The sequence below is a fragment of the Asterias amurensis genome, chromosome 9 (genome assembly GCF_032118995.1).
Source record: "Asterias amurensis chromosome 9, ASM3211899v1".
Taxonomy (NCBI): domain Eukaryota; kingdom Metazoa; phylum Echinodermata; class Asteroidea; order Forcipulatida; family Asteriidae; genus Asterias; species Asterias amurensis.
In genome coordinates, this window is record NC_092656.1 from 4,468,912 (window position 1) to 4,490,327 (window position 21,416).

Sequence of the window (21,416 nt, forward strand, 5' to 3'; positions counted from 1 at the left end):
GGGCCTCTCTGCAGCTTTGGTTCCAACTTGGCAATGTTTTTTTTTTTCTGGACAGTAACCTTGTAAACCCAGTTGTTTGAGGAATGGTCCGAGCCTGCCTGATGAATAGGGATTTACGTTGTAAGCGCCTCTATCTACATGTACATGTAGCTACTATATGTGCGCTAATTAAGACCCAATTATTTTTAATCTTGTAGGTGCCACGATACATCATCACCTTACATGAGCTGCTTGCCCACACACCCCATGACCACGTTGAGCGTAAGAGTCTGGAATATGCTAAGAACAAATTGGAGGAACTTTCACGGGTAAGAGTCATAATCAGGGATTGGTCAAAGTTGTCAACATTTTAAAGTTTGTGCAGAGAGCTCTATTTTTTTAATGAGACCCACCCTCTTCCAAACCCTGAATCCAGTACTTATTAACACTAAGGGCTCATTCAGAACAATCAGTCTTAAAACATCTATCTACTTCTATCCTCTTCTTTGTTTTTAATTGTGGGTGAGTGGGTCAAAAGAACGATAGAGAAAAACATTTAAACTTATTAGTCACAGGAATTGCAACGCTTGTATTATTGTTGCTTCTGGTTTATTGGGTGGTTATTGATGGCATATCAAAAAAATAAGACGAGAGTTTCAATCCAGAAGTGACCTAATTTACATATTTAAAACAGGTGGTGATTTTCAATGATCTCAAAACTATTCACTTTAAAGTTTTTATTGGCATTAATTTTAAGAGTGATTACGAAATGTAAACCCTCCCTTTAAAAAGTTCAACAGCTGAATGACAATCTTTAAGAAACAATTGATGATGACATTGGGAAAACTTGCACGTGGGAAGACAAGACGCTCCATCAATTATGGATCCATAAAAACACATTACAAATGTCATTATTACTATTGTGGAATCGTGGCATCTTGCAATAACTGTTGGTTCCATGACCTGAACTGATTCTCATTGCATATGATTAAGACATCCGGCCTTGCATTTCAAATCCCTCCATCAAAACCCACCGGAAATACGGTGCCGAATATAGCCTCAGCCACGGTCTATTTGGTTTTACAAATGCTGTGTGGTTTTTAGACATGACAAGCAAATAGGACATGCATTTATCCATGTATAATCCTGCACGCTGTGCAGTATAACAAATGTATTTTTGTTTCCAGGTTTTGGGCTGGCCAAAATTTCAATGAATACATAATTAGTTTGCGCTTTGCATCAACATTTACAACCTAATCCCGGTCTAAATATGTATGCGTCGACTACAGTCTCGCTTCGGAGCCTTCTTTGAATGTAATCAATCCACTGTGATGTGAAGGTCTCCACATGATATCGCTAAAATGTGACCTACTTCATTTGTTTGTTCGTTCGTTCGTTCATTCATTCATTAAAGGTTTATTTTAAAAATCATATGGCAACCAACGACTGAATTAAAGGGACTGGACACTAGTGTTAATTACTCAAAATAATTGTTAGCAAAAAACTTACTTGGTAACGAGTAATGGGGAGCTGTTGATAGTATAAAACATTGTGAGAAACGGCTCCCTCTGAATCAATGCAGTTGTCGAGAAAGAAGTAAATTTCCACTAAAATATTTGAATTTGAGTTGGAGACCTAGCTGAAAATAGTTATGCTTCGGCATTCATAAATTTTCCATAAAAAAGGAATGAGGCTGCTGAGGTATCAGTGCTTTCCTATCTACAGGCTATAACTCAGTTTCAAATCAAATTCATTGGTAAAACCAAAATAATATTCGTCAATCCCCAATACATTTGTAATAAGTGCATCATGTGACTCAATTACTACCCCAAATGAATGAATGTACTCTTTACGAATCCAACAAAGTGTGCGCTATTAATGTTCATGACGTCAATCAATATGAGATATTAAATTCAGCTCGTCACATGAAACCTTTTCATTTCTTGGACTTTATGTAAAACCAGTGTTACGTAGGCAAGCTTTAAAAAAAAAATCTGATCATTTCCTCTTTTCCGACAATCTCGCCGAGGGGGTTCCTTTTCTTAGACAAGAAAGGGACGCCAATATAACCCGAATTCCTCTGCGAATGCCAGACGTACCTGGATTGTCAACGGGGCGATTTCCGTCCAACCATAATATTTTGAGATGCCTGCAGGTGGTCAGCGTCTTGGGAGGATGCGGGTTGATGGATGATGAAGGGGGAAAGATGATAAGAGGAGGCAGTGGGGTGGAGAGGGATGTGATGAAATCACAGGATTGGTGATTCCACAAGTCTTTGCCCAAGAAACGGATCATTTCTTGCAAGATGGAACTGGGAAGGGAGGGTCGAGATTGAGTTACATTCTTGAAGAAATCTAATCCCCGGCCCTGTCTGAAGTTTTTTTATTTATTTTTATTGCACATTCCATGCAGAGATTAAAAAAATTCTTAATATTGAATGATATACCAACAAGTACTGAAACATTCTATATTACTTGGATTGATGACAAATACCAAGTTTCTATATTAACCCCCCCCCCCCAAAAAAAAAGAGAAGGATTTGACATTGGTGTGTGACTAGCAGGGTTTGTTTTATGGAACTACTATCCATGCAAAAGCATATAAGCATCATGATTAGTAATTTTTATTAAAATAAGTGAACAGTCATAATTATAGTAGGCCTACTTATTATGAAAATTCATTTGGAGTTGACAAAAAAAAAGAAATTGGCTAGAGCGGGGTTTAAATTTGAGACAAAATCCTAAAGCAGCAGAGGACCTGCTTTCGTGGCCCTTAAAGGTAGGGTCACTCCACAATTTAATTACCATACAAACTTACTTAGTGAGAAGCACTGCAGCTGCGAAAGGATTCCTTTCAATATGAGAAATGCATAAACCTTTTCTCAATTTGACCTCTGAACCTCTATGTAAAGTTGGCCCCTGAATACTTATTGGTGATGATATAAACTATATTTTCAATCTGAATGATAAAAGCTTTGGTTATTTTTGCGGTGTGGTTTACCTAGAAGCTAGACCTTTCAGGATAGTAGCACCGTGGACACATTTAAAGACAGATTGAAATTTCATTTGTTTCAAACAGCTTTTCAGATAGTCTTTCCTTTCGTTTCTTGCCCTTAACCCTACTGTTCCCTGGTCTGTTTCTCCTTTCTAAATTGATGCTATTTTTTCTTTACATGTGCTCTGATGATTACCTTACTAGGTGGACATTGCGCTATATAATTAGTCATTATTATTATTATTATTATTATTATTATTATTATTATTATTATTATTATTATTATTATTATTATTACTATTACTATTACTATTACTGTTACTGTTACTGTTACTGTTACTGTTACTGTTACTGTTACTGTTACTGTTACTGTTACTGTTACTGTTACTGTTACTGTTACTGTTACTGTTACTGTTACTGTTACTGTTACTGTTACTGTTACTGTTACTGTTACTGTTACTGTTACTGTTACTGTTACTGTTACTGTTACTGTTACTGTTACTGTTACTGTTACTGTTACTGTTACTGTTACTGTTACTGTTACTGTTACTGTTACTGTTACTGTTACTGTTACTGTTACTGTTACTGTTACTGTTACTGTTACTGTTACTGTTACTGTTACTATTGTTACTGTTACTGTTACTGTTACTGTTACTGTTACTGTTACTGTTACTGTTACTGTTACTGTTACTGTTACTGTTACTGTTACTGTTACTGTTACTGTTACTGTTATTAATATTAATATTAATATTAATATTAATATTAATATTAATATTAATATTAATATTAATATTAATATTAATATTAATATTAATATTAATATTAATATTATTACTATTACTATTATTATTATTATTTAGATTATGCACGATGAGGTGTCGGAGACGGAGAGCATCCGTAAGAACCTGTCTATTGAGCGGATGATCGTAGAAGGATGTGAAATACTGCTGGATGTACAGCAGACGTTTGTCAGGCAAGGTAAGAGCAAAGTTCCATCTGCCTTCCCCTTTCACATTGGACAAATTTCCCTGGAAATTCCCAGACAAATTTGGTTGACCTTTTCACACTTGAATTGCTAAACCCTGGCACTCTCCTGGGGCATAGCCATTTCCCGAGAATTAGCAATCACTGCTGGCATTATCGTGAGGATGGTCATGGGCTTGCAAGCGCATGGGGGGACCAGTGCTCAATGACTACCTACCTACTAATCGTTTGTTTCCATTGTTTGACATTTTGAGTGGCTTGGTAAAGCTGATTCAAGCCACTACCAACCATTCTCAAGTAATCAGAAAGTTGCTAATGGTAGGCTCTCCCTACCTCTACAGTCTGGTTCTGTAGGTTGGTTGTTTTGTCCCCGAGAGTGGAATTTGCATGCCTAGTCTCGTGTCCAATCAGTTGTAGGCGCTACTTATCAAGTGTTGCTGATGCTGGTGGGACATTGTTCGGCAAGGAAGTCCAGTATTGGTGATGCAGTTAGAAGCCTTTAAATAATAAACAAACACATTATAAACAAGTTTAAATACCGTTCCTGTTAAAAATTGTTTCACTCAAATACCTGTTCAAAGGCAGTGGACACTATTGGTAATAACTCAAAATAATTATCAGCATAAAACCTTACTTGGTGAGAAGTAATGGGGAGAGGTTGATAGTATAAATCATTGGTAGAAACTGCTCCCTCTGGTATGACATAGTTTTAATTACCACGATTTTGATTTCGAGACCTCACATTTAGAATTTGAGGTCTCGAAATCAAGCATCTGAAAGCACACAACTTCATGTTACAAGGGTCTTTTTTCTTTCATAGTTTTCTCGCAACTCCAACGACCAATCGAGCTCAAATTTTCACAGGTTTGTTATTTTATGCATATGTTGAGATGTGAGAAGACTGGTCTTTGACAATTACCAATAGTGTCCAGTGTCTTAAAGGTAGTATGGAGTGTTAGAAGACTGAAGATTTCAGTGACCATTTTGAATTCTTTAAAACCTCCTGCCTTCCTTCCCCCCTCCTACTGTTCCTCAACCTCCAGGAACACTAATCCAGGTGATGCAAGAGAGGACCAGGGTGAGTCGTACCAGACTAGGGTCTTTAGGTGCCAAGGTAGACACTCGCAAGGAGGGGGTTCGGCAATGTTTCCTCTTCACAAAACACCTACTGATCACCAGCAGAACGTCTGGTGGGAAACTTCACTTGGCCAAGGTATGTGTGGATAGATATAGGCCCATTTTAAATCCACTGCTTCGGCTCCAGATTCGGCCCAGGCTAGCTTGTTCCCGCTTCGTGTGCTTTGCTTTTGTGCTCAGGGCTTCAGATGAGAGAACGGAGCCTGAAGCCGTATCCAAAACCGAAGACGTGGTTTTGAAAGGGGCCATAGACTCTATACAGGGCTAGATATTACCACTGGACCAGAGGCAAGTGATTTTAGGGTCGAGCCAATAAACTTCTGACTGGATAAACCCTGGGGTCAGGGCCCAATTTTATGGCTAGATCCCAATTTTATGGCTAGAGCCATAAAATTGGGCCCTGACCCCAGGGCAGAGCTGCTAAGCGTAGACAAAGAATCGGCATATGCAGAAGCAGGGAATTCTGTGCTTACGTCTAGCGTATTTCACGGGTTAGCAGGGAATTTTGGCTTGTGCGCGAGTGTACTCCACGTCAATAGGCATTCTACGCGGTAAGCAGAGCCATGAAATTGGGCCCTGGTGTTTTGCATTTGGAGAATGATACTTCACTGTGTAATGCCTTTGTGAAAAAGTTGGATACTTGTATTTCTCTTGGGTATTTAAGTACACTTAATAAACATACATGTAAGACAATTTAGGTTAAAACAAAGACAAACTGACTGGAGCGGGACTTGGACCAACGACTGAGAGACCTCAAGTATTTTTTGTAGGGTTTTTTCCAAAAGTTGTATAGGTTTTTTTCTGATGAAAGCTTAATGTATTGGCTGAATATGTTTTGATACCTGCTCCAACTTTCTGTTTAAAACGTTGACAAATTGTGCTTTGCCATCTCGCAGATTTTCATCAAATCATCTTTCTGATTGATTCTGTAGGTTGGAGGGAAGATTCCTTTGATAGACACAGCAATTGTGGAGGATTTTGACCCATTTGATGATGAAAGTGAGTTTCTGGTTTTACAAGTTGGTATTTATATTTTGTGTATTTTTTTTTTCAATAATCAACAATTACATACACATTTTTTTATTTATTTTTGTGTGTACATAGAAAACACATTCGACGTTAAATTGCTCCTCTGTTCACACACGCAGGCCCCAATTTCATGGAGCTGCTTAAAGTGAAAGTTCATTTGAGATACTGCCGACAATTCAGAGCGATTAAAAAAAATAAACTGTAATTGGAATACACAATCTGAGAGACACTGCTGTCAGTAACGCTTCTCAGATTCAAAGAATAAATCTTTCCATGACCGTATTAATTCGAAGTGAATTCATTCTCAAAATGCTTTATACTATTGAAAGCTGCTGTACTTTAAACCAAGGAAGTTTTTATTGCCACTAATTTGAAGAGTGATTACCAAACGTAGACCTTCCCTTTAAGCACAAAAAAAGTAGCTTAGCACAACAAAATTATGCTTACAAGAATAAGGGTACCACCAAAAAGCCATGTTTTGATACCTGTGCCACATCACGTGATACGCGTGACGCACACAGCAATCTCCTTATGAGGAGTTGTTTACCAGAGGGCCTTACCATTTCACAGCTGGAGGGGTGTTCTGTTGAAAGAAACCATTGGAAAATTTTAATTTTTGCGTTTATTTTACTTTTTGACCAAAAAGTGTTGATGTTTTTTGACCGAAGGGGTATTTATGAATGGGAATCAAAGTGTGTTGAATCGGTATTCAACTAGTGGTTTAAACCCGCCAAGGCCTGGTTCTTGATAATTTACCTCGACTTTGACTCTACGGGTTTAAACCACTAGTTGAAAACCTCTTCACCACACATTGATTCCCTTATTTAATAGTCTTATTTGTTGACTGGACATGTTTGTCTTTGTTGTGTTGTCTATCAGCCGCTCAGCCTCCTACGGCCGATTATGATGGTCTAGATTTCAAGCTGATTGTAGATTCCAAGAGTGGACCTCCAATGATCATCACCCTGGTAGCACCAAGCCATCAAGACAAAGCTGCATGGACTAGTGACATCAGTCAGGTATTCAGATAGTACCTTTAAACTTTTTATAAAACTGAAGTCTGCAAAAAAATAAACTGGACCGATTAGATCTTTAGCCACTACACTTTGGATGAAATTTATTCGTGCAAAATACTTCAGGGTAGAATATTAACAATAGTGAGATTATATTTATGCCGTCCTTGATGTACATTTCTAAGCCTTACGGAGCTGACGTCCTAGAAACTATAGTAAAACCAGGGCAACCGCACCAAGATACAAATTAACCAATTGCATCCCCTTAAGGTGTTCCCTGAACGGAGAGTGCTGTGATACATATAGGTCAAGGTGGAGCTCAGTGGACCAGTTCATTTCGGATGCCATTTCTTTTTAGTGAGATTTGGGGAAAACATTTTTTCTTTTATTTTTTTATTTTTTTTGGGTCTTATCTCACATGAGTTTATTTTCTTCTATTATTTCAGTGTATTGACAACCTGCATTACAACGGTTTGTTAGATCCAAGTTTAGAGGAGAGCAGTTCATCTATCCATCTCCCCCAGTGTATCAAGTAAGTGTAGTCACGATTTCTTCTTCTCTTATCTTTTTCAAATTTTAGTGAACAGTTTCGTGTCCCAAAAAGCGTCCTTAAAGAGTTTCAGTAATAAAATTCCTTAATGGGTACATCTTTATTTGATTTAAAGAGGGGAGCTAAGGTCAAAGGCATTTTTGTGATGAATTTATTTTCAGATAGAGTCCTTACAAAAGTATCATAATCTTTGGCAAATGTTGATTTCGGTCGTAAGAAAAACTTCTGTGGCTTAAATGTCGGGCGGCTTATTTGCCAATGTATTATAAACAAAAAACAAAAACAAGCAGACCCTTTTTTTTTAAGAAAGATCTTTTGTAAAATATTTCTATGTGAAAAAACATTCTTGTTCTTAAACAAACAAAAACCTGCAAAACATGGCCTGTGTCTGTTTGATGGTTTTGACAAAATGTTGTTTAAAATCCCAGCATATCCTTCAAGCCGCGGAGTCGTGAAACTTTCACCTAATACAAAGATCATTTTTATTATGACTTTCAATGGTGACTGCTAAATGAGTTTAATAAAAATAAAGATTGGTTCAGATTTTTATTTTTTTATTTTTTATATTTTTTTTAACACTTAAGTCAAGACATGTTTTTTTTTAAACTCCATTAACAACGTGCTCTCAATTTATTTCCATGCAAAAAAGAAATAGTAGAAGCCGTCACAATTCGCAAAGCAGCCCATGCAACTGTAACAGGTATAAACACAAATTTTGTAATTTGGGTCTTTGGCTCTTGGCGGCTGTTTTTTTTTTCTAGCTGGTTGTGCATGGTGAGCTAGGAAAGCCTGGTGATGGAGGGGTTCAAACATGCTGAATGTAAAACTCATCATTGGTGGAGGGAGGTGTAGAATGGGGCGGGGCTAGAGTGGGGAGTTACATTTCAATGGACTTGAGAGGATGTGGACCGCATTGGTAATTGTCGTAGGACAAAATCCTCACTTTGTGTGACCAATTTTGTGCATGAAATCAAAAACCTGTGAAATCACTGGCCCCTGCATTTTTGAAAATCAGTTTTACTTACCAAATGTTTGCTTAATATTAATAAGTATGAAGATTTTATTTCTTGTGAGGTGATGCAGGCAAATATTTGTTCATTCAGCATGTTTTATTCTGGCTGTCATGGTTGCTAAGGGCGTAATGGTTATCATGGTGTTTACTGCTCAATCTCTGATGGCTATTATAGGCTTTGTCCACATTGACCGCTATGGCTATATGGCTGAACTTTACTGACGGTCACAGCTGCAGCCAAATGAGATCAATAATAAACTTGAATAAAATCTGGTACAAAACATTGATTGGTAAAAAGGGAACGTTAAACTGACACCTCAGACTAAGTGCCAACCTTTAGTCAAATCCCAATTTAATTCTCGAGTGTGTAGTATAGCGTTTCACTCGAACTTGTCTTTATCCAATTGACTCAGATTGACATCATGACATCTAGTTAGCTAAGGCGTACCCTTTTGCTAAACATAATCATCAGAAATTTGTTTACTGCTCAATCTCTGATTGTACAGGCTTTGTCAACTGCGGCTGTGGCTATAGCTTACCTTCACATCGGCTGATAGCCACAGCTGCAGCCAAATATGGTCAAGAATAAATGCTGTTCATTGTCTCTTCAGTGTAGCTTTGCAAGATTTTGGCGCAAACCAAGTGACATAACAACCCTGCCTTCATAGTCTAAGGAAGTCAAAGGAAGTCAAACTTGAGCGTTCACCTAAGACAGGAAAAGTCATTCTACCACACTTTATTCAAATTTAATTTGCGAATGACTTATTTGGACATAACCTTGTCAAGTCTTCATAGCTCCAAGTTAGCCATTAAGCATTCATTTCCTAGGATTAAGTTCAGTTAAATTTCACTTTCCATGTAAAGATCTTTTTACTTTTTGTTCATATTTCTTGGTGGTACCATGTGGCGGATAAGGAACATTTCAAGGAGGTTCACATGTAAGGAGTCCATGTGTTGGTAAAGAGCAACCGTAAATTTGGATGGAGCAAATTCCTACACATTTTGTCATTTATTTTAGTTTATTTTTTTTATCTGCTCAATGAACGTTTGAAATGTTTTGAATTAGTTGCTCTTGTACATAAGATAGCTGCTCATTTTTGTTTCATTTTTTGCCCTTTTTTATGCTGGTGAAATTTGAAATACATTTGACATTCCTTTCTCATAAACAATGTCCTTTCCTGTGGAAACATACCTCATGTAGTTTTTTAGCTAATAATTTCAAAAGCTCAAAATACTGCTATCATGGGTAGAAAGTTGGCAAATTACCAGCGATCCATTATTTTCTCTTCCTCTTTTTTATCTCATTTTACTTTTCTTTGCTTGCTCTTCATATTAAAGTTGCTCCCTTGTTGCCTTTTTCCCCCTGAGCAATTAATTAACTGCATCATCAACTGTGACCTGCTGGTTTTGAAGGTACCGACAATTTTAAAATGAAGTACGTGGCCACGGAACTTTGCGCTCTCCTGTTTTTCCACCACAGGATTTGACTATCCAACTTTGTGCTGTTGATTTCTGTTCTTTTAATGAACTAGTGTCTACTTGGTTTACCCACTTATGTTTTTACCAGTTATATCATGAGGCATTTTGTGCCTATGAGCTTTCTGAACTTAGGCAAAATGTACACTGCTCATAAATGGACTGGACGAGCCACAGCCAGTGCTCAAGCTAGAGACGGGGCCTAAAAAGCCAAAGTTCATACTTCCTGGATTTGAAACTTTGCATGGTGGAGATAAGATATAGAAGAGTTTGCGGTAACACCATGTAATAACAATCTCTAAATGAGTTGGGGTGGTTCTGAAAAGAACCGTAGGGTTAACTCGACGTTTCGATCAGTATGCTCTGATCGTCTTCTGGAGAATGCATTCTCCAGAAGACGATCAGAGCATACTGATCGAAACGTCGAGTTAACCCTACGGTTCTTTTCAGAACCACCCCAACTCATTTAGAGATTGTTATTACATGGTGTTACCGCAAACTCTTCTATATTTCATACTTCCTGTGAATGCTATACAAATTTTGGTTTCACAAATTTGCAATGAATAATTTGCAACAGTTGAAATGTGTTAAACTCCTGCGCAACATTCACTGCGGAATCATCCCTGTGACGTAAAAATTTGTAGTGCATTCACACTTGCAGGAAGTATGAACCGGGCTTAAGACAGAGCGGAAACCCAAGACCTGGGCCCAATTTCAAAGCGCTGCTTAATGGTGAGCAAGTTTGCGTGCTTACTGTAGCAGAAAAATTTGCTTAAGCCTTAGCGTATTTCACAGGTTAGCGGACAAATTTGGGGGCCATATTGCGTGTTTACCATGGATTTGCATTGTGACGTCATTTATTTTTGTGCCGTATGCACCGGAAAGTTAGCATGCCTTTTCGTGTGCTTACGGTTAGCAGCGCTATGAAATAGAAATCGCACAGTAAGCACAAAATCGGCCGCTAAGCAGCTCTATGAAATTGGGCCCAGGTTTGGCAAAGGACCCAACATTGCTAAGGTTACTTTTACCAGAAGTGACGGTGAAACAAGTATTCTCAATTTTGAGGCAAGGTAACTTCTATATTCACATTACATTCGATCATTCTTGGTGTCGTCATGCTTCTCATCTTGCCTTTCAGGTCTGATTCTCGCCTCTTTAAAGACGACCACGACATCCGGTTCAGTAAGATCCTCAACTCCTGCAAGGTGCCGCAGATCCGTTACGCCACCCTGGAGCGTCTCTTAGAGAGGCTGACCGACCTGAGGTTCCTCAGTATCGATTTCCTCAACACCTTCTTGTTGACGTACGGGACGTTCACCTCCTGGCAAGAGATCTTGGACACCTTGAAGCGAGTCTACCGTAATCCTGATACTGTGGAAGGACTTCTCAAGTATGTTTTGTTTAAAGTCCTCCCGCAAAAGATATGTTATGTTACTTTATGAAATAATTTTGAGTAGAAAAGAAAAAATTCTTAGAGGTGGACTTAAACCTACAAACTTTGGGTTAAAGAGCCAGGGGTCGATTTCACAAAGAGTTAGGACTAGTCCTAACTTAGGACTAGTCCTAAGAGATATCAAAAACGTACAGCTAGTCCTAAGTTAGGACGAGTAACTCGTCCTAACTCAAGATAAGACTAGTTCTAACTCTTTGTGAAATCCACCCCAGCACTCTTATTAAGCTATCTAACCCATTCTTTCATCAGTCAGAAGCCATTCAAACTGCTGTATAATCAGGAATCACACCCAAGTTTACAATACATTTTCTTTAAGCTGACAATTAAAACGAACCGTAAACAATAACCCACTGAAAAAGAAATTAAACACTTCAACAATTATCGTCACACTTAAAATGTACCAATATAACAAAACTGGTATTTTTATGTTCAATTGGAACTAAATGAAATTGCTTCACACTGATACCTCAAACACACCTCATCTACACCATTATTACACAACTGGTGTACTTTAGTGTTCAGATTGAACTTAAGGAAATAGCTTCACAATAATACGTCAAATCTTACCTTATCTAAACCAATATTACTTTACTGATATACATTTGATGTTCAGTTGGAAAACTGTTCTCACCTACACCAACATTACACCACTGGTGTACTTTTGACAGTTGGAACTTCCCGAAGCTATAACACAGAGGGAGTGTTATGAGTACTAGGAGTGTTATTAATATCAACAAATTACTGAAATCATTTATTTTGTTCTCTTTCTGTTGTTAGTGTGCATCCACCCTCTAGTCCCAAGCTGAACGAGGCTAACCAGCCAGTTAACAGTCCCCCACCAGCCAGCCCGAGCATTGCCCGATCAGCCAGACATAGCATCACCGTCACATCCCCAGTGTCCGTAGAATGCTCAAGTGGTAACCGTGAGTTCATTGATACAAACACTAATGCCAGGATGCACCCGTTCAGGAGAAGTTTTAAGAAAGGTTGGTTCTTCTGATATTAAGTCTGTCTTCAGTTTAGGTTTATCCCCAGCTCCGGCCTACACGCTAAGCTCGAGCTAAGCCCAGCTTATTCAGTTCCTGTTCCTGCCTTCGGGCACTGCAGAGCCAAGCCCAACAACTAGTTAGTTTCCAAACAAGGCAGTACATAAGCAGCATCCAGCAACAGAGTCCAGCAGTCTCCTGAAGATGATCAGCCGTCGATATCATCAAACTCGTCCTAACTTAGGATTAATCTAAGGACTTCGGACGAGTTAAGTTCCCTATCTGAAGATGTAGGACGCATGGACCCATCATAAGTTAGGACGGGTTACTCGTCCTAACTCGAGATAGGATTAATCCTAGCGTTTCGTGAAATCGGCAGCAGAGCATACTTATCGAACCATCTTTTCAGAACTTAACACAATTTGTCCTTAGCAAAACAAATCAGTATTTTCTGCTACAGTTTTATGAAATTGGGCTCAGGTGCTTGAGGAAGACACTTGACCATAATTGTTTCATTCTTGGGATAGATGGGAAGTAAAGCCATAGCATGGGAGTTTATGTTCCTAAGGTCAACCTTTTCAAGCTGGGTCACCCAAATTCTTTTCAAAATATGAAATTTCCCAAGCCCCAACATTTTTGAGGAAGCTTTTCACAAATGCATCAATTGTAACTTGAGGAAGCTTCAATATACTGAATTGATATTTTTTGTAAAAGTTTTGTTGTCATTGATGAGCTTTTCCTTTATGTCACTCAACAGCATCCGAGAAGTCCAGCCAGGAGAATGAAGTGCCGTCAACAGATCTGACTACGCCCCCTGCCTCGCCCCCTTTCAATAATAATGTGCTGACCCCTCCTCAGAGCCCTCGTATCATGGAGCACATTCCAGTGGGGCTCTCCCCGAAGAGGATTTTGTCAACGAGTCACTCCGCACCCAACATTGCCGCCCTGGCTAAGGGCATTAAGACAGGTGGGTGTTTAAGAGCTCTTGCCCAAACAGAGAGCTGCAAAACTTTCAATTGAAATATTTATTTCATCAGAGATTATTAATGTTATTTTTGTTTTCCTTGTACAAAACATGAAAATTTGTCCGATTAGTTTTCCCAGTGGTTAATTACTACTTGATACAGGCATGCAACTCTTCCGCGCTTTTTGTTTTTTTTAAACGTGAAAAAAAAAAAAAAAAACGTAAAAAAAAAAAAAAAAAACGAAACAAAAAAAGTTTTATTTTTTTGTTTTTCTCATTTTTTTTTTTTTTTTTAGCCTAATATATGCCTGACATTAACAGTGTACAACTACACTCATGTAAAATAAGCCTAGACCACGCTAAAAATACACCTAATATAGCATAATAAACCTCAACATTTTCTAGGGTACCATTGTGGGTATCATGTCCCGTGGCGTTTCGGCTGCCTCGCTCCGCACTTGCCTTGTGCCTTTGAAAATGTTCCTCTTTTTTTTTCAACGGGCAGTTGCATGCCTGTTGATATTTGAAATAAAAAGTTGCATCCTCTTAAGGTGATCCCTCTGCTGCGCCATAACAGGGTTGTATTGTTAATTTAGTTTCAGACCTTTTTGTCACCAACAACTTTTACTCCTGAAAGTGTTACCTTTTTTCCCTAATTTCCGCTTATTCTTTCTAACTATCTACTACAGCTGAAATCCCAATCCCAACCTCCCCAAGAAGCTCAGTGGGTTCCCATTTCCAGTTCGGCGGCTCACCACCAAACACTACGGTGTCGGCCGGTGTCGTAGTTACATCTTCTCGACAGTCCACTCGCCGGTCAAGCTCCTCTTCGGCCAGTGCGGCCTTTGCAGCAGCCACTGCTGGATGCAGCAACCCAAAGGATGTCATACCTGAGGCTAGGCCAAGGGGACGGAGTAGAGCCTTCGGAAGTTAGTGTCTCTCTACGTATTATCATTTTATTCACATAAAACCTACGCAATATTTAGTAGTTTTTCAGTAACCAAGCTAAGATGAAAGTTGCCGAGGAACTTTGCTGCTGTCAAAGGCATGATTCAGCAACGACCCTTGCTGTACACAGCGGGCAGGGTTATAACAATTCAACGGTTCCATAAGCCAAGGGTTTACTTTGCCTCTAAGATTGGCTCATTGATTGGCAGAAATTGGGCGCTGGAGACTTTCACTGTGTGAATGTTTTAGTATTGGTTGTGGTTCTGGTTCACATCAAGCACTATAGGTTTCTTAAGGCTTGCGAGCTACAGTGATTAATTTCACTCATGAGCCATCCTTTGTTTCATTACCAACCCATGGACAACCCATAGACAACTATAGAACAGAATGACTAGATCGGCCGCGCGTCACCACACGCGCCATTGCCTGTGTAGAAAAAGTTTTGGTTCGCCATGGACACGGTAAAAGTTTCACGTTCCAAAGGCGATGCGCAGAAAATGAACACGAGAGATAGGCTTTGGACGCACTAAATGTCACGTGCTGACGGCAACAAGTCACATGCTGACGGCAACGCACAGAAAATGAACACGGGAGATAGGCCAATGGCAGCCCTATGCCAGAACCCGCGTATGTACGCGCGGCCAATTTAGTTATTTTAATTTTATATCTATGTAGACAACATGATCAATAACCCATGGTTTTCTTTCCTAGGAGGAAAGCTCCAAAGTTGTCTGAGTAAAGAGGTAATAAGTTCAGCTGCTACAGTGAGAGTTATCAACGTCATACGTCACTGGGTCTCCAAGTTCAGTCAGGTAAGTTTAAAGACACTGGACACTATTGGTAAATGTCAAAGACCAGTCTTGTCACTTGGTGTATCTCAACGTATGCATAAAATAACAAACCTGTAAAAATTTAAAACTCAATTGGTCGTCGAAGTTGCAAGATAATAATGAAAGAAAAAACACCCTTGTAACACAAAGTTGTGTGCTTTCAGATGCTTGATTTTGAGACCTAAAAATCTAATTCTGAGGTCTCAAAATCAAATTCTTGGAAAATTACCTCTTTCTCAAAACTACGTTACTTTAGAGGGAGCCGTATCTCACAATGTTTTATACTATCAACCTCTCCCCATTGCTCGTCATCAAGAAAGGTTTTATGCTTATAATTATTTTGAGTAATTACCAATAGTGTCCACTACCTTTAATCTCATAGTTTGTAAAGTTGCACTACATGAATCAGTCATCAGTTAGCAGTGTTAAAGACATATTTAATTGAATGAGGAAACTGTTTATATTACTTTTTGGTCAGAATTATACAAAATTTTACTAAGCATAATCTTGTTTGTGTTGAGAAAAAAGTTTTTGCTTTTGCAAACTGCTTACCAACCAAAAAGACCTATGGTACAAATGCAAAAAAAATAATCAATTACCTGACGTTTAGTCTCTCTTAAAGTCTTTAGACTCTTGAAGGCTGATAGGCTTGTTTCAATTTGTCTAACATTTTATGACTTATCTCTTCTTAAATCATTAGGATTTTGAGTCAAACGGTGAACTCAGGAACGCAGTGGTGGAATTCCTGGAGGAAATAGTCTCCAACCAGAATCTCCTCCCTTCAGAGCACAAAGGAGCAGCGAATATTCTTAGGTAACTATTTTGCAAGCGTTTCCCCTTTGTCATGCTTAGTGTCATGGCACTTCTTACCCCATAATTCCCTTGCTTAAGCTGCACTGTTAAAGGAACACGTTGCCTTGGATCGGACGAGTTGGCCAAAACAAATGCGTTTGTAACCATTTTTTATAAAATGCATATGTTGGAAAGATGTTATAAAAGTAGAATACAATGATCCACACAAGTTTGCCTCGAAATTGCGTGGTTTTCCTTCTACTGTGCGAACTAACATGGTCGGCCATTTATGGGAGTCAAAATTTTGACCCCCATAAATGGCCGACGTGTTAGTCGACGAGGTAAAAGGAAAACCACGCAATTTCGAGGCATGTTTGTGTGGATCATTGTATTCTACTTATACAACATCTTTCTACCCATATGCATTTTATAAAAAACGGTTACAAACGCTTTTCAAAGACCAACTCGACCGATCCAAGGCAACGTGTTCCTTTAAGCTGTTATTCTATGGGCTGCAAGCTTAGCAATATTCTTCTGCTTAGCAATATTCTTCTGCTTAGCAATATTAAATAACATCATACATGTGTGTGTGTAAATATAGGCAGCTGATGCAAGAGGAATCTACCATCTCCCCTACAGTAGAAGACATCATTGGTTTCACTCCTAGCCACTATACCAGTGAGGTATCCTTCGAAGACTTCTCTGTATTGGAGCTTGCTGAGCAGCTGACGTTCATCGAGCACAAAATCCTCAAATCTATTCCCCCGTGGTAAGTACAAACTACTTCATTCCTCTTGAGCTTGTTTCAAGTTTGCTTTTCATTCACGAAAAAAATTTAATATCGAAAATACCCATTCAGTTTCCCTTGTAGTTTAAAAAGTTAAATACCTTGGCGTGAGAGCAAATTCAAAGCGATTTATGTGATGCAAAAAAATCAATAATAAATATATGTTTTTGATATTTGAAACTGTGGTTAAACAAGGGGTAACCTTTATCTCAAAATTTGCTGCTATTTTTAGATTTGATTTTTCTTTTTTTTATCTGCAGGGAGTTTCTGAACCAAGCTTGGATGAAGCAGAGTAGTAAAGCAACGAGAGCGCCTCATATCCTAGCTGTAACCAAGAGATTTAATGAGGTAGGTTATTTTGCTATTTGCGACAATTCTTATTATTATTCATCTAATTTTAGTCTGACTTCAGATTCTTTTGCAAGTAACTAACTAGCAAACAAATTATTGAGAAAATACAATCAGCTTTTGCAGCTGTTGCCGACCAAAAGGACCTGTGGTATAAATGCACAAAAAATAGTGGCCTATCGATGTTTGGACCCTAGCAGAGTCTTTCTTAAAAGACTACACAACACACATCATTAAGTATATTGGGGTAGCAGAAGCAGTAAATTTGAAAAAAAGGCAGAATTTTGTTTTTCAGATATTTCTTTGAGACCCACCCACCCACAATATTGCTTAACAACTAAGCAGGATACCAGTTACATTTCATACAGCTTGTAACCTTATTCTGGTAAGCATAATTTTGTTGTGCTTAGCAACTTGTTATACTTAAGCAGCTCAATCAAATTGGGCCCTGGAGTGTTATTAATGACAAGACCATAGAGATAATTAATGAGGACTATTTTTAATCTACCTGTCATCAGGTCAGTAAGCTAGTAGCCTCGGAGATCCTACGTCAGTCCACCGTCATCGGCCGGGCATCAGCCATTGAGAAGTGGGCGGCAGTAGCTGATATCTGCCGCTGTGTGCATAACTATAACAGTGTCTTAGAGATCACATCAGCGCTGATGAACAGCTCTGTGTACAGACTCAAGAAGGTCTGGGACAAGGTCCCAAAACAGGTTAGCTGTTTAAAGACATCTCTCTTAACCCTGACCCCTCAAAAAATATCTTATAGTTTTCAATCACTCACTCACTCACTCTACCTCATAGACAGCTGGGGTTCGTCGTGCTGTTATCCTAGATGTATGTACCTGATTCATAGCTAGGTTCCAGAGTCTGTCAACCTTGCTTGATGGACCCAGTTGCTCGATCCAAGATGTCCTCGAGCGGCCTCTAGATCTTTACCAACCAGGTGCAGGGAGGATTCTGTCTCTGCACTTTACGGCCATATTTAGTGCCTTCTTTGTCGGGGTGTTGTCGTCAATCAACCTATGGAATTTCATGTTATAGCACTCCGCACGAATGACTTCACTTTTTCTTGAAATACCCAGATGTCAGACGAAGACTCCAACACTTAAGCACATGCAAACCATGGAAAAAATGAACAGGCATAAATAATAACCAATTCTTATATAGCGCATTTCACAATAACCGTATCAATGCGCTTTACATTAGTGCCCTTGTCATAGGGCCAATAACATCCCTTTTTAATGTTTCTCAGCTCCCTTTGGAGTGTACAACCTGGGCAACAGTTTATATCGCTCCAAAGGCTTTTTCATTCACAATATCAACCTCTACCCTCGCAGGTGCCCATTTATTCCCCTGGGTGAAGAGAAGCAATTATAGTAAAGTATCTTGCTCAAGGACACAAGTGTCACGACCGGGATTCGAACCCACACTCCATTGAATTCGCACCAGAACTTGAATTCGATGCTCTTAACCACTCGGCCATGACACTCTACCGCGTAATCCTGTAGCAGGCGCAGCAAAAGCAGCATTTTCTGGGCAAAGAGTTGAAGGCTTTCAGTAGTGTGATTTGCCAGTATTGCTATAGGTTTAAACAATTTTTTAAATTTTATTTATATTATTATTTTTATTCCTTGTACCGTACCTGTAAACCAACCACTTCTTTCCTACCGACAGACTAAAAGTATGCTTGAAAAGCTGCAAGGGTTGGTGTCTTCAGATGGACGCTTCAAAAACATGCGAGAAGCCTTACACAGGTAAGAACTACAGACTTTCATGCTTAGCTATAAATACATGCTAATCAAACTTTAGCCGCATAAACTTTATGCTTAGCAATATGGAGTATGTAGAAGCAACAAGTTCTTACTCACCTAGTTAAATTGCTTACATGAAGTGCAGATTGTTTTGCTTCCATAATTGAAGATTTTTCAGATCCGGAAGAGCTACAATGTATGAAATTGGGTTTGGGTCACCAATAAACATAAAATTAGATTTTGGGCGGTAACCTTTTTCATTTTAGCAACAATTTGTTGTGCTTAGCAAGTTTGTCTGTCCTCTGGTTTTGCTTAGGAAATAACGCATTTCTGTTCAGCAAGATTTGAATGTGGTCAGCTAATACTCAAACCCTACAGCTCTATGCATTTAGAACCTAATGACCTGGTGCCAATTTCATGGCTTTTCTTCCTGCCGAATTATGCACTTGCGACCATTCTCCCCTTACAGGGCAAATGCTGATATTCTGCACTTGCTGTGTAAGCGAAGAATTATGCCTAGTAACGTGCAGTACATAAGCGGAAAAATCTCCGCTAACCCAAGAAGAACGCTTGACGATAAGCGAAGAATTCCAAGCTTACCATTGAAGCGTAGATTCTTTGCTTACTGTAAACAGAGCCCTGCAGGTTCTAACCTGCAATATATGGACTCTTGATCCTAATTGAAGAACTTTGAATTCCAGAAAATTAACTTTCAGACAAAGTCATTTTGATGATCTGTTTTCTCTTTTGAACAGAATTGACCCGCCTGCTGTGCCGTACCTTGGCTTCTATTTAACAGACTTGGCCTTTATTGAAGATGGTACGCCCAATGTCACAGATGATGGTCTGATCAACTTCTCAAAGATGAGGATGGTTAGTGGACAAATATTTGTGCCTTTTTTGTTGGTTAAAGTTGGGGAGTTATTGCTTTCTGCTGTACTAGCCAGGCTTCTGATGGATGATACCCAAGCCTTACATCCGTATGGACTATAAAGGGGGTAACCCTGTGTCAGTCCCAGGAGTAACGTCCCCTGGAAAAAATAAATTGTAGCCCACGCCTTGAAGTGGCCTTCAGGCCTTGTGTATCTGGCGACTTGCATAAACAAAATCATAAAAATTTAACAAAATATGCTGTATTCTTGGCTCAAGTCTGTGTGTGATTCTCGGCATGTTGACTTTCAGGCTGTGTCTTGCAGGGAAACTCGTCATAGATTTCTTTTCTTTTTTGGGGGGACCAAAAACTCAAACTTACAAAAATCTAAATAAATCTCAAACTTTTGCTTATTTACCCATTCCACACAGATAAAATGTCTTTAGTAGTCCGTTCTGTATCATTTGAAAACATAAAACCACCGAACATTTTTTTTACCCGAAATCTGAAAATTGTGTGATCCCGGCATCACAGATTTTTTTATTATTTTTGAACCAAAAAATCCAACTTACCAAATTTTTATTAAATCTCAAACTTTGCTTATTTACCCATTCCACACATCAATAAAATGTCTTTAGTAGTCTGTTATGTATCATTAGAAAACTTTAAAATCACCGGCATCACATTTAAAATTTGTGTTTGGACCAAAAACTCAAACTTAAAAAATTCTCATTAAATCCCGGTGCTCTTAACGGCTCGGCCAGGACACCCCACATGATGGGCATGTGTGCATCTCCATCTCTCAGTCACCGAGCCAGATCACTGCTGCACCACGCGCAAAATTCACAATCACGCCATCTTAATGGAGGCAGCTTGTCTACATTATGGTGAACATTTTAGGGGAAGCTGTGCCCATATTACTTGCAGGCCAATTTGTGATACTTTCTATTGAACAATTTTTTCCATTTAAAATATTTATATTTTTGCATCTGGGATATAGAACATAATTTTTTGTTTACTCTTACATCAAAGTGTATTAAGCACTGTTTATTCAGGAAAAATAAAACTAATTTGTCTCCACTTTTTTTTCTTCAACAGATTGCTCATGTGATTCGAGAAATTCGCCATTTCCAGAAAACGTGCTTCACCATTGAGCTGGACAAAAGGGTAAGTTTATCATTCACTTTAAAATATGCAGCCAACATTGGGGGACTTTTGTGACGCATGTTGGCAACAGACTTACCAGGTAAATCAGCTCAATTGGTCATTGGAGTCACAAGATAATAATGAAAATACATTATGTGTTTTCACTTTTTGGTCTTATGATATCAGAACTAGTTTTACTCGCTTCTCAAAAACTCAAGCATTTCAGGCAAAAATATTTCAAGGGGGTTAGTTTTCCTCCTTGACCATCTTTATATCATGTATAAATTATGTGCAAATCTGTTACCATTCATTTGTTCAACCTTACCAATGTTGGGCACACCCTGTAAATTGTACACAACA

At 38.8% G+C, this 21,416-nt stretch overlaps 1 protein-coding gene across 3 annotated transcripts in view; it reads left to right on the forward strand.

Moving 5' to 3' along the window:
* Nucleotides 1-21,416, forward strand: part of LOC139941398 (ras-specific guanine nucleotide-releasing factor 2-like) — a 103,333-nt gene that overhangs the window by 71,840 nt on the left and 10,077 nt on the right. The window contains exons 9-27 of one of the 3 annotated variants that reach the window (XM_071937868.1): nucleotides 198-308; nucleotides 3,834-3,951; nucleotides 5,001-5,170; nucleotides 6,027-6,093; nucleotides 7,003-7,142; nucleotides 7,583-7,668; nucleotides 8,336-8,386; nucleotides 11,313-11,564; nucleotides 12,405-12,613; nucleotides 13,371-13,580; nucleotides 14,267-14,506; nucleotides 15,237-15,337; nucleotides 16,056-16,168; nucleotides 16,749-16,916; nucleotides 17,195-17,282; nucleotides 17,801-17,998; nucleotides 18,963-19,042; nucleotides 19,795-19,912; nucleotides 21,009-21,077. In XM_071937868.1, the coding sequence (XP_071793969.1) occupies nucleotides 198-308; nucleotides 3,834-3,951; nucleotides 5,001-5,170; nucleotides 6,027-6,093; nucleotides 7,003-7,142; nucleotides 7,583-7,668; nucleotides 8,336-8,386; nucleotides 11,313-11,564; nucleotides 12,405-12,613; nucleotides 13,371-13,580; nucleotides 14,267-14,506; nucleotides 15,237-15,337; nucleotides 16,056-16,168; nucleotides 16,749-16,916; nucleotides 17,195-17,282; nucleotides 17,801-17,998; nucleotides 18,963-19,042; nucleotides 19,795-19,912; nucleotides 21,009-21,077 (2,589 nt within the window). The remainder of the gene's footprint in view (nucleotides 1-197; nucleotides 309-3,833; nucleotides 3,952-5,000; nucleotides 5,171-6,026; nucleotides 6,094-7,002; nucleotides 7,143-7,582; nucleotides 7,669-8,335; nucleotides 8,387-11,312; nucleotides 11,565-12,404; nucleotides 12,614-13,370; nucleotides 13,581-14,266; nucleotides 14,507-15,236; nucleotides 15,338-16,055; nucleotides 16,169-16,748; nucleotides 16,917-17,194; nucleotides 17,283-17,800; nucleotides 17,999-18,962; nucleotides 19,043-19,794; nucleotides 19,913-21,008; nucleotides 21,078-21,416) is intronic. The other 2 variants (XM_071937869.1, XM_071937870.1) reach the window with 2 other exon arrangements.